Source organism: Carcharhinus amblyrhynchos, chromosome 3, assembly GCF_965287045.1.
Source record: "Carcharhinus amblyrhynchos chromosome 3, sCarAmb.v2.hapA, whole genome shotgun sequence".
Lineage (NCBI taxonomy): Eukaryota > Metazoa > Chordata > Chondrichthyes > Carcharhiniformes > Carcharhinidae > Carcharhinus > Carcharhinus amblyrhynchos.
The window spans coordinates 15,366,735-15,382,987 of NC_137326.1; the positions used below are offsets into that span (position 1 = coordinate 15,366,735).

Below are 16,253 nucleotides of genomic sequence, written 5' to 3' on the forward strand. Positions count from 1 at the left end.
ATTTTTAAACAGTGAGCCCCATTTCTAGATTCTTCCACAAGAGAAAGCATCGTCTCCAACCCTGTAAAGACCCTTTAGGATCTTATATGTTCCAAACCAGTCACCTCTTACTCTTCCAAACTCCAGCGAATGTAATCCCAATCTTTCTTCGTAGGACAACCCACCCTTTCCAGGTATTAGTCTGGTAAACCTGCCCTGAACCGCTCCCGATGCATTTACAACCTTCCTTAAATAAGACGGCCAATACTGTTCACAGTACTTCAGATCCCATTAGTGCTCTGTACAACTGAAGCATTAACCTCCCTACTTTTATATTCAATTTCCCTAAAAATATATAACATTCTATCAGCTTTCCTTACGATTTGCTGCACTTCTATAGCAAGCTTTTGTGATTCCCTCTGCACCTCAGAGCTCTGCAATCTCTCAGCAAAGAGCAAAGGACAAAGAAAATTACAGCACAGGAACAGGCCTTTCTGCTCTCCAAGCCTGCACCGACCATGCTCCTACCCTTCCGGCACCATATCCCTGTCTTCCTATCCTATTCATGTATTTGTCCAGATGCCCCTTGTAAGTCACTATCATATCCGATCCCACTGCCTCCCCCAGCAGTGAGTACCAGGCACCCACTACCTGCTGTGTAAAAAAACTTGCCTCGTTCATCTCCTTTAAACCTTGCCCCTCGCACCTTAAACCAATGCCCCCTAGGAATTGACTCTTCCACCCTGGGAAAAAGCTTTTAACTATCCACTCTGTCCATGCCCCTCAATCTTGTGGACCTCTATTAAGTTGCCCCTCAACCTCCAACCATTTAGATAATATGCTTCTTTTTCATTCTTGCTGCCAAAATAGACAATTTTACATTTTCCTATATTATTATACTCCATTTGCCAGATCTTTACCCACTTGCTTGAGCTACCTAATATCTTTCTGAAGCCTCCTTACGTCTTCTTCACAACTTACTTTCTTTCCTATCTTTGTGTCAGCAGCAAATTTGGCAACAATCTCGACATTCAAGTCATTTATATAGATTGTAAAAAGTGGACGCCCCAGCATTGAACCAATGATGCAGTCTTAGAGATGGGCTAAGTGTTAAACTCTGAACTTACAAAGCATACTTCGCTTTCTGTTGAAACATTTGCACCACTTGCCAATGTGAAAAAGACCTATTAATGCTTCCTGTTAGCCAGCCAATCCATGCCAATACGTTACCCACATTAATGTGGACGCGGCATTTTATCAAATGCCTTCTGGAAATCTAAGTAGAGTTCCCCTTTACCCACATCACATGTGACTTCCTCAAAGACCTCCAGTAAGTTGGTTAAACATGCTTTCCCTACCCAAGGCAAACCCCATTTTGGCAACCTTCTGCCCACATCAGTCCCTCCCATCCCCGCACTTACATTCTCATTAAAAATGATCATCTCATCCTCACAGGTAGTGTTGTGAGTGCAGTGGTGCTGGAGCACACACCAATTGCAACCCCACTGACTGCTCACACAGCCACGGCACCTAGAGAGACAGCAGGGAGAGAAACACCAGCAGAGTCAGTGACGATGGAGTAATCCTCACAGCAACCAGGCACCAATCACAGGACTTACAATCAAGTTGTGTGGAAGAGATGGAAAAACAATAAGAACATTGCAAAAACTTCTGACTGTTTGGAAATCAATAGCAAATTCTCAGCATACCTTGGTGATGAAGGCATCATTACAGAATTTCTTGGCACGTACCTTTCTGTGACTTCTCCTCATAGATTTAGAAAACGGAAGTTGCTGGAAATGTACAGCAATTTACTCAATAACTGAACTGCATTTATGCGGCACCTGTCTTAGTGAATCATCCCACAGTGCTCCCCAAGGACACTTAAACAAAATTTGACACCAAGACATGTGGTTCCGATGAGCAAAAGCTCGGTCAAAGTGATGGGTTTTATGGAATGTCTTACAGAAAGGAAGGGAGGCAGAGAGGTTTAATGAGGGATCACCAGAGCTTCAAGCTCAGGCAGTCTCAAAATCATGGCCAATCATAGGGCGGCACGGCGTCACAGTGGTTAGCACGACTGCCTCACAGCACCAGGGATCTGGGTTCGATTCCCATCTTGGGTCACTGTCTGTGCGGATTCTGCACATTCTCCCCGTGTCTGTGGGGGTTTCCTCCAGGTGCTCCAGTTTCCTCCCACAGTCCAAAATACGTGCCGGTCAGATGCACTGGTCATGCTAAATTCTCCCTCAGTCTCCCCAAATAGGCGCCAGAGTGTGACGACTGGGGAATTTTCACTAACTTAATTGCAGTGTTAATGTAAGCCTGCTTGTGACACTAATAAATAAACTTTAGAATCCTTACGGGGCAGAAGGAGACCGTTCAGTTAATTGTGTTTGCACTGATTTTCCGACAGAGCATCTTACCTCACATATTTACCCCACTGATCCCCTTAACCCAAACATTCTGGGATGCTACGGGGCAATTTAGCACGGCCAATCCACCGAGCTTCAAAGAATCATAGGATCCTTACAGTGCAGAAGGAGGCCATTTGGCCCATCAAGTCTGCATCGACAGCAATCCCACCCAGGCCCTATGCCCGTAACCCTACATATTTAGCCCACTAATCCTCTTAACCCACACATCCTGGGATGCTATGGCGCAATTTAGCACGGCCAATCCACCTAACCTGCACATCAAGAGTGGGGTGATTAATCAGGGATGTTCGATCGGCTGGAATTAGAGAAGTACAGATATCTCAAAGGGTTATGGGGTTGGTGCAAATGACATGAAGAGGCCATGGAGGGGGCTTTGAAAATGAGGAGGAGAATTTTAAAATCAAGGGAGGATGTTAAGATAGGTGCAGTGAGAACAGGGTAACGTGCCTGGTGCAAATAAAGACAAGGACAACATAACTTTGGATGGCACCACGTTTACAGAGGGTAGAACATGGGCAACCGGCTAGGTGCGCACGGGAAAAGACAAAGTTAAAGCTTATTTATTAGTCACAAGTAAGGCTTACATTAAACACTGCAATGAAGTTTTTGAGAAATTCCCCTAGTTGCCACACTTAGGCATCTGTTTGGGTCAATGCCCCAAACCAGCAGGTCTTTCGGACTGTTGGGGGAAACCGGAGTACCTGGAGGAAACCCACGCAGACACAGGGAGAATGTGCAAACTCCACACAGACACAGTCACCCAAGGCAGGAATGGAACCTGGGTCCCTAGCATAAAGGTATAAAGCTGCATTTTGTACAGAAGCTGCAACATCGAAACTGGGTATGTGAATGCAAACAGGGTGACACGACTGGAGGGGGGTGGGGGGGAGGGGGGGCTCCAAATTGTTTTCAGCAAGTACTGTGATCCATAGTCTGATTCTGGAAGACTTATTATTTTCTGCTTGGATGCAGGAAATGTTTCAACAGAAAGCGAAGTATGCTTTGTAAGTTCAGAGTTTAACACTTTGTCCATCTCTAAGACTGCATCATCGGAGTGTACAAAATGCTGAAATCAGTTGCTGGGAAAAGGGGCAGGATGTTGGCACAGTGGATAGCACTGTTGCCTCACAGCACCAGGGGCCTGGGTTCAGTTTCAGCCTTAGGTGACTCTGTGGACTTTGTACATTCTCCCAGAGTCTGTGTGGGTTTCTTCCTACTCTCCAAAGATATGCAGGTTAGGTGGATGGGCCATGATACATTGCCTCTTAGTGTCATTGGGGAATTAGTGAGGTAAATACATGGGGTTATGGGGGATAGGGCTTGGGTGGGATTGTTGTTGGCACAAACTTGATGGGCCTAATGGTCTTCTTCTGCCCTGTAGGGATTCTATGATTCTATGAATAATGCATATTTGAAGCATCAAAGTCCATCTTTCTCTTTTCGGTGCTGGCAGACTTGCTGCACATTTTTATTCTGGTTTCAGATCTCCAGCATTTCTAAATAATTAAGTTTGAAAGGGTGCAGTAGAAGGTGATGGGCTTAAATGGTAAATTCTCTGAGCCAAGACGAAACAAAACTTCCTCTAGTTTTGTAAAGTTCCATGACTCTTATGGGTGGCACAGTGGCAGAGTGGTTAACACTGCTGCCTCACATCACCAGGGACCTGCGTTCAATTCCGGCTTGGGGTCTCTGTCTGTCCGGGGTTTGCACATTCTCCCCATGACTGCATGAGTTTCCTCCGGGTGCTCCAGTTCACTCCAAAGACGTGCGGGTTAGGTGGACTGGCCATGCTAAATAGCCCCTATTGTCAGGGGGATTAGCCGGTTATGGGGACGGGGCTTGGGTGGGATTGTCATCGGTGTAGGTTCGATGGGCTGAATGGCCTCGTTCTGCACTGTAGGAATTCTGCTGTGCTTATACAGAAAAAAGGAATTTAAAAAAAATCAATGTACTCAGGCTCTAAACAATCAGTGAGAATGTAAAAGGGTTTAGTTTGGACTGGGTCATTGTGGATCAGCTCTATACCACTCTTCCATCATGTTACCTTGGTCTGGTAACACCCACAGTAAATGTTGTGCGTATTAGAGAATGCTTAACACTAAATGTACTACATTGCAGTTGGCAAGTTTAGTGAGGCACCCCATGTACTGGGTTGAAAGAAATGGATCTGGACAGCACTTTATGTCAAATTTGAATTCTTATGCAACACACTTCTACAATTGTTCGGAATAAAGTGCATTTTTGGAAAAATTTATAAAATGGAATGCGAAAAGGAAAAGGTGGCACTTGTTATAATGGTGCCATGGCGACGGGGCCTGTGATGCAAACTTGCAGCATTGAATGTGGAATCAGTGTAGCATTTCCTTTTGTCTTCTTGACTTTTTCTTTGTTTCAAAAACACTTACGGAAAATTTCTGGAAAGCCTCTGGACTGCGCTGCAGTCATAGAATGTGAATTCTTCAGTTGTCAGTGTGATGTTAAAGAACGCTATTTGTAATCTGACGGTCACGTGATCTGTAGGGGAGATCAGAGCAGAGATCAGAGCTTTTCGCACACTGGGTACATTCATTGGTAACCAAGGGGAAAGGCAAGCAGCTCCGCAACTGCCACCCACAGGAAGCCAGCATCTAGGAAAAGTACAAGCTCATCCAACAGGCAACATTTTGTACCCTGGAGGCTAATAGAGAGAGAGAGAGAGAGAGAGAGAGCACCCAATCCAGGCTTTGCAAAGGCAAGTCCTGCCGAATCAGTGGTCACATTACCTCCTCAGGTCAAGCCCGATTCAGATAATTGAGCACAGAAAATTTTACACTGACACTCTAGCGCAGTACTGAGGGATTGCTACATTGCCCGCGGCAACCATCTTTTGGCCTCATTTGCCCTCTGAGCTGATGATAAAAATCCCACGGCAGTACTTTGGCAGGGGAGTCCCGGCTATTGTTTAATCGCCAACCGGATGATCTGGCCATTGTCACATTGCTGTTTGTGCCTACACTGCCTGCTGCATTCCCTGTATTACAGCACTTGACGATACTTTAAAAAGGCATCACACTGACTGTACCATGCTGTCAGAGGCCCTTTTCGTCAGAGGCACTATATAAACGTAACTTCTTTACTTCTTTCCTGCAAGGAGCGACTATCATTGAATCATCAGACACAATGTTTTGCCAACGATCTGGAAATCTAATAGAATAAATGTCCTATGTCCGAACCCCAGTCTTAAGTTCATTTTCTGCAGCCATTAGTGGGTAAGTCTGCACTGACATGGATGCCAGGTCCTTCCTGCAAACAGTCTGTCTGTGGGAGGGTCTGCAGGAGAGACCATTAATATTCACAACACCTTATCTGCCTTCAAGCTGTTCTTTGCAATTAACCAAACAACCAACCACAGTGTCCCGCGTGCTTGTCATGGGCGCAAGTGAACTCCCTCGAAGTGTCGCCAACCTCAAGTTTAAAGTCTGTTTAACCATCTATATGTAGCCAAATTCCACACACATCAGCACAGCCTCAACCGGCATCTTGGGTTCATGCCGCACTACCTGTAACCCCCATGACTTGCCTGGGCTTGTAAAATCTCACTTACTGTCCTGTCTGGAGACAATACACATCTCTTTAACCTATACTCAATGCTATCTCCACTCACATTGTCTGCATCTTTAAGACTTGAACAGCAGGTTAGCTGTAAAGACTTGCATTCTAATCAGTATTCTGTAAACTGTGTGTGACTTTATACACCCTTCTCTGATCAGAACCTTCCAAACACCTGACGAAGGAACACCATTTCCGAAAGCTTGTGAGATTACTATCAAATAGACTGGTTGGACTCTAACCTGCTGTTGTGAGACTTCTTACTGTAACAATCTATAGACAGATATCCATCAATTAACGTGTGCTGATCACTAGCAATCACGCTTGCGGGACTTCACGCAAACACACGGAATTTCGGCACATTGCTCTGCTGTAGTTTGCTGACAGCTCAGTAGATTTCTGTCCACTGGTCCCAATCTGGACACATACCTGTTCCTGGGATTGTTGGTGGAAGCTGCTGGACTTTCGGGGACCAGCATGCAACACCGCTCTCCGTAACGACAGCTGGACTGGAATAATCGGCAAACCGACAGGTGTAAGACTCATCCTCAGCAAGAATCGGCAAGTCGGCAACATGAATAAATACCTGGCGACGAGCGAGAAAATCATTTAGACAAAGGAGAATGTCAGCCTGAGGTTGAGAAAGTACTTCTGGCATTGCAAAGTGCTATCAGGTTACAAAATGCTGCCATTTGTACAACACAGTACCCCAGGTTTAATATACAGAGAATCATACAAACCCATCGAGCCTGCACTGACAATAATCCCACCCCGGGCCCTATCCCTATAACCCCAAGCATTTACCTGGCTAATCCCTCTAATCTTTACATCCCGGGACACAAAGGCACAATTCAACATAGCCAATCAATCTAACCCGCACATCTTTGGATTGTGGGAGGAATCCAAAGCACCCTGAGGAAACCCATGCAGACATGGGGAGAATGTGCAAACTCCAAGCAGACAGTGACCCAAGCTTGGAATTGAACCCAGGTCCCTGGAATTGTGAGGCAGCAGTGCTAACCACTGTGCCACCATGCCACTGAAGACGCCAGGATCTGATTTCAGAGATGTCACCCATCCACAACACACAAGACAGGAGTGTAATGGAATACTTGCTCTCTCTCTCTCCCTATCCCAGCTCCAATCCGCACCAACAATTGGGCTGGGAGAACATGGTTTTAAATTACCCAGCAGCAATGCAGAGTCAGGTAAAGAGAGAGGGAGAGCCCAGCTTTAGCACACAGGTAATTTCTTTCTCAACGTGGGTTTCCTCCAGGTGCACTGGTTTCCTCCCCCAGTCCAAAGATGTGTGGGTTAGGTGCATTGGCCTTGCTAAATTGCCCCTTCGTGTCCTGGGATGCATAGGTGAGAGAGATTAGCAGGGTAAGTATGTGGAGTTACGGGAATAGGACCTGAGTGGGATTGTTGTTAGTGCAGACTTGATGGGCTGAATGGCCTCTTTCTGCACTGTCGAGATTCTATGATTCTAAAATCATTAACCCTGCTCTAAATCAGGCACACATTTGCTGAATACCCATTATTTTTTCTTAAATCTCAAACAGAAAAATCTCTTTCCAAAGTCCTATGTTACTACTCTTACAATTTGATTTCTGATTTACAAGCCAATCCTTGTGTTGTTCTGCGTGTCCGTCCATGTGTCTTAATGCATGCTCTCAATTTCATGTTTGATGAGTCACCAGAGATTGGAGCTTTGGCGTTTAAGAATTTGACAACTCGGAGGAGAAGGAGACAATGAGAGTGGAGCTGCTGCTAGATAATGCTGCAAAGTGTCCTTACCACGCAGCTCTGGAGACGAGAGAGAGAGAGAGAGAGAGGTGTAGAACTCTCCGCTCTCTGTGAGCTATACTCAGGGACACAGGGACTATGAGGCTGAAGACTAGACGATGCAATTTCCCACCTGCCTGGAAGAGTGCAACTCCAACAACACTGAAGAAGCTTGACACCATCCAGGACAATGCAGTCCACTTGATTGGTACCCCTTCCACAATCATTCACTCCCTCCACCACTGGTGATCAGCGGCAGCAGTACGTACCATCTACACTGAAATCCCTTAAGCAACGTCTTCTAAACCCACAACTATCTGCAAGGACAAGGGCAGCAGATAAATAATAAATAAACTTGCTGTGATGCTGAAATATTAATTAAAAAACTCTGCTTCCCTCCTGGTCTTGATTAGACTCTCTTTGGAACCAAACTGTGTGTAAAAGCAATGATCGAAACCACTTGAACTTCTCTGTCTGTGTGGAGTTTGCACATTCTCCCCATGTCTGTGTGGGTTTTCCTCCAGGTGCTCCGGTTTCCTTCCACAATCCAAAGATGTGCAAGCTAGGTGGATTTTTCATGCTAAACTGTTCCTTCGTGTCAGAGGGGACTAGCTAGGGTAAATATGTGGGATTATGCGAATATGGCCTGGGTGAGAGTATGGTCAGTGCAGACTTGATGGGCCGAATGGCCTCCTTCTGCACTGTAGGGTTTCTACGATTCTGCTCCACTGTCAACTGCTTATGCTGTAGACTATTGGAATGTAGAGAGTCTCATTCAGTTCTTCATTCCCAGCTACAGATTCCTCCCCCCGTCTGAAAGAAATGCTGGTTAGGTGCATTGGCTATGCTAAATTTTCCCTCAGTGTACCCGAACAGGCGACGGCGTTTGACGACTAGGGGATTTTCACAGTAACTTCATTGCAGTGTTAATGTAAGCCTACTTGTGACACTAATAAATAAACTTAAATATCTAAGAGTGGTTTTGAAATTGCAGGAGCATCCTGATCATGATGATGATGAATAAACTTAAAGAGAATTTAATCAGGAGGGTAACAATGTATCCAAGCTTTTAAATTAATAATTCAGCAATACATCAATGAGGTGGATGTGCAGAAATAAGATAGCAGAATGAGTGTAAAGGAACAGCATTTGAAAGGATAAACCTATCCGAAACTTCCTTTTGATTTGGTTTGATTTATTATTGTCACATGTATTAACATACAGTGAAAAGTATTGTTTCTTGCACGCTATACAGACAAAACATACAATTCATAGAGTAGGAAATGAGAAGAGAATGCAGAAAGTAGTGTTACAGTCATAGCTAGGGTGTAGAGAAAGATCATATCAAAAGGTAAGTCCATTCAAAAGTCTCACAGTAGCAGGAAAGAAGCTGTTCTTGAGTCAGTTGGTCTATGGCCTCAGACTTTTGTATTTTTTTCCCCACAGGAAGCAGGTGGAAGAGAGAATGTCCGGGGTGCGTGGGGTCTTTAATTATGCTGGCTGCTTTGCTGAGGCAGCGAAAAGTGTAGACAGAGTCAATGGATGGGAGGCTGGTTGTGGAACAGCCCGTATCTAACACAAACAACCCTGACTCAGCTGAAAGGATATTTTGGCCTTGGAGGGAGTGCAGAGGAGGTTTACTAGGCTGATACCGGAGTTGAGGGGATTGAGCTATGAGGAGAGGCTGAATAAACTAGGCTTGTACTCGTTAGAGTTTAGAAGAATGAGGGGAGATCTCATTGAGACGTATAAGATGATGAATGGGATGGATAGGATAGAGGTGGAGAGACTCTTCCCGCTCAAAAAAGACAGTAGGACTCGGGGGCACAGCCTCAAGATAAAGGGGGCGCGGTTTAGAACGGAGTTGAGGAGGAACTTCTTCACTCAAAGGGTGGTGAATCTCTGGAATTCTCTGCCCGTTGAAGTGGTGGAGGCTGCCTCGCTAAATATTTTTAAGAAGCGGGTTGATGGGTTTTTGATAAGAGGGGGGATTAAGGGTTATGGGGAGAGGGCGGGAATGTGGAACTGAGCCACGACAGATCAGCCATGATCTTATTGAATGGCGGGGCAGGCTCGAAGGGCCAGATGGCCTACTCCTGCTCCTATTTCTTATGTTCTTATGTTCTTATGAAAGAGGCAACTGGGAATGGGATCAATCCCTCATTCAGCCACAAGGAGAAAGATGCAAGTTTCAGACAGTAACCCACAATAGCCTGGGAAACATAAGGATAGGGAAAGCTAGCTGATCTCAAATGATCCTAACTCCTTCTGTCGTATGTCATTTAGACTAAACTGAAGATGGTTTGACCCTTAAAAAATATCAATTGTGGTGAATTGGGTCAAATATTTATGAACCTTGAATTAATTGAAGATATTCACTAACTTTGCAAAGATCCATAACAGTGTCCAGGCTCCATATCTCTTGCAACCACATTTTGCTGTTTAGTAATGAAATTTAATAAGATATAGGAGCAGAATTAGGCCATTCATCCCATTGGGTCTGCTCTGCCATTCAACCATAGCCGATGTGATTCTCATCCCCATTCTCCTGCCTTCTCCCCATAGCCTATGATCCCCTTCTTGATCAAAAATCTATCTATCTACCTCTGCCTTAAAGACACTCAATGGCCTGGCCTCCACAACCCTCTGTGGCAATGAGTTCCACAGATTCACCACCCTCTGGCTGAACAAATTCCTCCTCATTTCAGTTTTAAAGGAGTGTTCCTTCACTCTGAGGTTGTGCCCTTGAGTTCTCGTCTCTCCCACATATGGAAACATCCTCCCTATTTCCATTCTATCCAGGCCTCTCAGTATTTGATAAGTTTCAATTAGATCCCCCCTCACCCTTCTAAACTCCATCGAGTATAGATCCAGACTCCTCAACTGCTCCTCATATGACAAATCCTTCATTCCTGGGATCATTCTTGTGAATCTCCTCTGGACCCTTTCCAAGGCCAGCACATCCTTCCTTTGGTATGGGACCCAAAACTGCTCACAATATTCCAAATGGGATCTGACCATGGCGTATGTAGCCTCAGCAATGCATCACTGCTCTTCTATTCTAACCCTAGAAATGAACTCTAACGTTGAATTTGCCTTCCTAATTGCCAACTGAACCTGCATGTTAACCTTCAGAGAGTAATGACTTGGGTCAAAAGGAAAACCCATGAGTGAATTGGAGCATTGGCCTGTGGGCCAGTGGACAATTAAGTTCTAATACAAACCACTAAAGACATGATGGAAAGACCCACACATTTCCACACAGGTTACATGGTTTAAACTGCATCTGGAGCAATGTACTGGGAAGTAAACTCAATTGGCCGTATGCCAAAGCCTGCTCCTATTTTTCACATATCCCGCGAGGAATTTCCCCAGATGGATGCTTAAGAACATCTGCTGTGGACTGCATCCTGACAAGCCCATTCATTTCACACTCTCACCTGTTTTTGCTCCTCTCTGCTGATATTAGCTGGCGTCAAAGTCTGCACTGTCAGACACTGTCGACCTTCCTCATAGCTCCAGAGCCACTGAATGCCTTCCCCGGCCCTTGTGCACTCTGACCTCCTGCTGCACCTGTCGGTAGAAAGGAAACCGCGTCAACGCCAGGCGACGTATTCATCAAACGCTATGGTATCGGAGCTGTTCACACACCGATGGTGAAAGGAATGGGCAGTTCTGTTGAAATGAAGACCTTTATCAAAGCTTGCAATATAATTTGCTGCATTGCAACAATGCTCGGCGAATTATAACTGGATCTTTCAGTTTCAGATCCAGGGCTTTGCCAAGAGCTCCAAAGCACATTGCAGAGAGACGCTGCAGTTTACTGTCCATCACCTGCGCTCAAAATGTCATTCCCATCTCAAAAAGCCACTGACCTTGCAGTATGAGGCAGTAATCAAAGTTACCGTGACTGGAATGCACGTTGCGGATAATTGAGCAAGGAGTTCAGCATGGGAAGTGAAAGGTCATGCATTTGACCCACCGGGCGCATTCCAGAGTTAACCATTTCATGGACTTACAGTAACACTCCAATGAAGTTACTGTGAAAATCCCCTAGCCGCCACACTCCAGCGCCTGTTCAGGTACACTGAGGGAGAATTTAGCACGGCCAATGCACCTAACCAGCACGGCTGCCTCACAGCACCAGGGATCTGGGTTCGATTCCCAGCTTGGGTCACTATCTGTGCAAAGTCTGCACATTCTCCCCGTGTCTATGCGGGTTTCCTTCGGGTGCTCCAGTTTCACCCCACAGTCCAAAAGACGTATTGATTAGATGCATTGGCCATGCTAAATTCTCCTTCAGTGTACCCGAAAAGGCACCAGAGTGTGGCAACTAGGGGATTTTCACAGTAACTTCATTGCTGTGTTAATGTAAGACTACTTGTGACACTAATAAATAAACTTCTAAACTTTTCTCCTCTCTCCCAGGTAAATGAACTGAAATTTCACACCAGAGGAGTAACTTTGTAAATCTTTTGTTTGCCTATTTGGAGCACTTATTGGAGATTAACATTGTACACCCCTCCCTGTGACCTGCTGTCCTGATGGACTAAAAATTGTGCGGATAGAATCCAGAATTTCCTACATGCATTCCTGATGGGTTAAATGCCACGACTGGAATTCATAAAATTTTTCCTTGCATATCTTATCTTCCACAATTCAACCATCCTTCATCCAGTTGCTTTTTTTGGCGACGGCATTTCTTCAACTGCAGGAACCATCATATTTCACAAAGTACTGGACGATCTATGTGGCTATCCTCTAATCTTCCAATAACTAGCACTCGCTTTCAAAGTTAATAATGAACAGCGCTCCACTTACTGAAGTTTTATCCCACGCACTCTTTATTCTGCAATGCGTTAGAAATCACTCTGATCTTTTGTCTCACTGAAGGTTTATTAATTTTTTTCCCCCCTTGTCCTCTGCTTTAGTGGTTACAGTCCAATATAAATAAACTGCTTATATCTTCATTTATTCCTCTCAATGTGCTGGCTCACATTCCCCTCTATTTTCCAATTAAAACAAGCCAGGTTTTGAAAGTAGCTAAACAACAGAACAAACAGGGATCTCTTCAGCCTCTGCTGCCTACAGGCCAGATTCAAGGTGGCCTGTCTGTCCTGTAAATGACACTTGCATCTGCGCACACTCGGACGCCTAGCTCCACACCATCATCGACACCTTCACTGAGGTGTACAAGAGCACTAAACATCAGTAAGATAAAGGTCTTTTCCATATCCCCCCCATCAAACAGCAGTATTTTTTTATTCATTCTTGGGATATGGATGTCACTGGCTGGCCAGCACTTATTGCCCATCCCTAGTTGCCCGAGGGCAGTTGAAAGTCAACCACATTGCTGTGGCTCTGGAGTCACATGTAGACCAGACCAGGTAAGGATGGCAGATTTCCTTCCCTTGAGGACATTAGTGAACCAGATGAGTTTTTCCGATGATCGACAATGGTTTCATCAATAGATTCTTAATTCCAGATATTTTTTAATGAATTCAAAGTCCTCCATCTGTCATGGTGGGATTTGAACCCAGGTCCCCAGAACATTAGTTGAGTTCCTGGGTTAATAGTCTAGAGATAATACCACTAGGCCATCGCCTTCCCTAGTTATCAAAATCCACGAAGGGGCCTTGGACAACATGGACCACTTTGCAAACATTGTGAGCCTCCTGTCAACAAGGGCAGACACTGATGAAAAGGTTGAACACTGCCTTTAATATGCCAACGCAGCCTTCGATTGCCCAAGGAAGAGTGTTTGAAGACCAGGGCCTCAGACCCAGAACCAAGTTTATGGTCTACAAAGCAGTAGTGATAGCCTGTGTGATTCAGAAACATGGACAATTACAGCAAGCACCGCAAAACCCTGAAGTAGTTCCGCCAGTGCTCTGCAAGATCCTGCAAATCCATTGGCAGGATAGGCACACCAACAGCAGTGTTCTTGCTCAGGCCAACATCCCCAACATCAAAGCATTGACCACATTCGATGAGCTCCACTGGGCAGATCACATTGTCCACGTGCCTGACACAAGGCTCCTGAAACAAGGACGCTACTCGGAACTTCAACGCAGCAGGCGAGTCCCAGGAGGGGAGAGGACAGTTTGTTTCCCAAGGGCAGTTTGATCCCATAGACCAAAATTAAAGTATATTTATTTGTGTCACAAGTAGGGTCACATCGACACTGCAATGAAGTTACTGTGAAAATCCCCTAGTCGCCACAATCCAGTGCCTGTTCGGGTACACAGAGGGAGAATTTAACATGGCCAATGAACCTAAGCAGCATGTGTTTCAGACTGTGGGAGGAAACTGGAGCATGCAAAGAAAACCCATGCAGATACGGGGAGAATGTGCAAACTCCACATAGACAGTCAGCCAAGTTGGGAATCAAACCTGGGTCGCTGGCGCTGTGAGGCATTAGTGCTAACCGTTGTGCCACCATGCTGCCAAAGATATGTAGGTTAAATGGATTAGCCATGGTAAATGTGTTAGGTTACAGGGGTAAGATGGAGGCAAAGGGCTTTTGTAAGATACTCTCAGGAAGAATCGGTGCAGAGTCAAAGGGCTGAATGGCCTCCTTCTGCACTGTAGGGAACCTACAGAAAGCCTCCTTGAAAAAGCGCGACATTCCCCATCCGAGAAATCCCAGTCTGAGACCACCCAAAGTGGAGGGAAAGCATCCAGGAAGGAGCTGAGTTCCTTGAGTTTCATTGCTGAGAGCAAGCTGAAGCCAAGTGTCGGCAGCGAAAGGAGCAGGTGGCAACGCGGACACCCCCACCCACCCCCTCCTCCAACCACCATCTGTCCCCACCATAACACAGACTGTCGATCACACAGTGGGGAAACAAATCACCCTCGACTCAGGAGGGACTGCCTAAGAGGAAGGAGGAACTTTGGGTCCGAATTCCTTGTAATGGAACAAACTCCTTCATGTGGTTAAGTGCCAGAATCTACACACGATTCCAAACAATACTATTCCATAAATGACAACCTTCACTAATTTTTTTTATTAATTTGTGGGACGTGGGTGCCACTGGCTGGCCAGTATTTATTGCCCATCCCAAGCTGCCCCCAAAGGGCAGCTCAGAGTCAACCATATTGCTGTGGCTCTGGAGTCACATGTAGGCCAGACCAGGTAAGGACGGCAGATTTCCTTCCCTAAAGGACATTGGTGAGCCAGATGGGTTTTTTCAACAATTGGCAATGTTTTCATGCTCATGCATAGATTTTTAATTCCAGATCTTTTTTGTGAATTCAAATTCCACTACTTGCCATGATGGGATTCGAATCCAGGTCCCCAGAACATTAGCGGAGTTTTTGAATTAATAATCTAGCGATAATACCACTCTGCCATTGCCTCCCCCCTCAGGATGGTCAATAGACACTGGCCAGCCAGTGATGCCCATGTCCCATGGATGAATTTTTAAAAATTATAGTCCTCAAGTTGCCTCACAATATCTGCTGTTCAGAAACTTGCATTGATTGAATAATGTCAGTGAATGGTTAGTAATCACATCAAAACCCTCTTCCATCTTCACTTATGTTCTTACACATCAGCTTTATTGGTTTTCATTAAACTTTCATAGAAAATCCACCTTCCACTTCCCACTTAGTTCAGTCACTGAAAGCTTTTGGCTTTGAAAGTTTGACTCAGATTCCTCGTGCGGACTCCACATCGTGAGACTTCTTTTGGAATTTAGTCTGCTGGTAGGATCATTAGCTTCCCCAGATAAGCCTGAAAGCAAATGCCGTTTCATGTACTCCTGGCCAGATTGGAGAATTTTACAAGAAGCACCCCTCTCCATCTTGTTTTATCCTCTGATGAGTGCAAACAGCAGAAGCACAAGATCCCAATCAGTCCTGAAACTGCAACTTTTCGTCAATGGCACTGGGAGGGATTCTGGGCGTGGCCAGGGCTGTGGTCTCCTGCCATGCATGGCTGAGAAGTTTTCCAAAAGAAGGTATTGCTAACTAATGTCAGCATCCTTGCTAAATAAGTTCCTATGTTGTCATTAATATTATTTGTGGAGTTTTGGGGGAGGCAATGGCTGAGTGGTTTTATCGCTAGACTATTAATCCAGAAACTCAATTAATCTTCTGGGGATCTGGGTTCAAATGGTGAAATTTGAATTCAATATAAAAAATCTAGGAATTAAGAATCTAACAATGACCATGAAACCATTGCCGATTGTCGGAAAAATCCATCTGGTTCATGATGTCCTTTAGAGAAGTAAATCTGCCGTCCTTACCTGGTCTGGCCTACATGTGACTCTAGAATCACAGCAATGTGGTTGACTCTCACTTACCCTCCGGCAACTAGGGATGGACAATAAATGCTGGCCAGCCAGCGACACTCATCTCCCACAAATGAATAAAAAAAGTTCAAATTTTGGCACTCGGGGCACCTATGAAGTGTTAAAAGGATCCAAGCTGGTTGATGAAGCAGAAACTAAAAAACACGTA

General features: G+C 45.2%; 1 protein-coding gene across 6 annotated transcripts in view; it reads right to left on the bottom strand.

The window, feature by feature from the left end:
• plxnb1b (plexin b1b) overlaps positions 1–16,253 on the bottom strand; it is a 243,306-nt gene that overhangs the window by 59,217 nt on the left and 167,836 nt on the right. For all 6 annotated transcript variants that reach the window (XM_080181723.1, XM_080181719.1, XM_080181721.1 and 3 more), the window contains 4 exons: positions 11,231–11,363; positions 6,435–6,591; positions 4,823–4,931; positions 1,401–1,509 (listed from right to left, as the gene is read on the bottom strand). In XM_080181723.1, the coding sequence (XP_080037849.1) occupies positions 1,401–1,509; positions 4,823–4,931; positions 6,435–6,591; positions 11,231–11,363 (508 nt within the window). The remainder of the gene's footprint in view (positions 1–1,400; positions 1,510–4,822; positions 4,932–6,434; positions 6,592–11,230; positions 11,364–16,253) is intronic.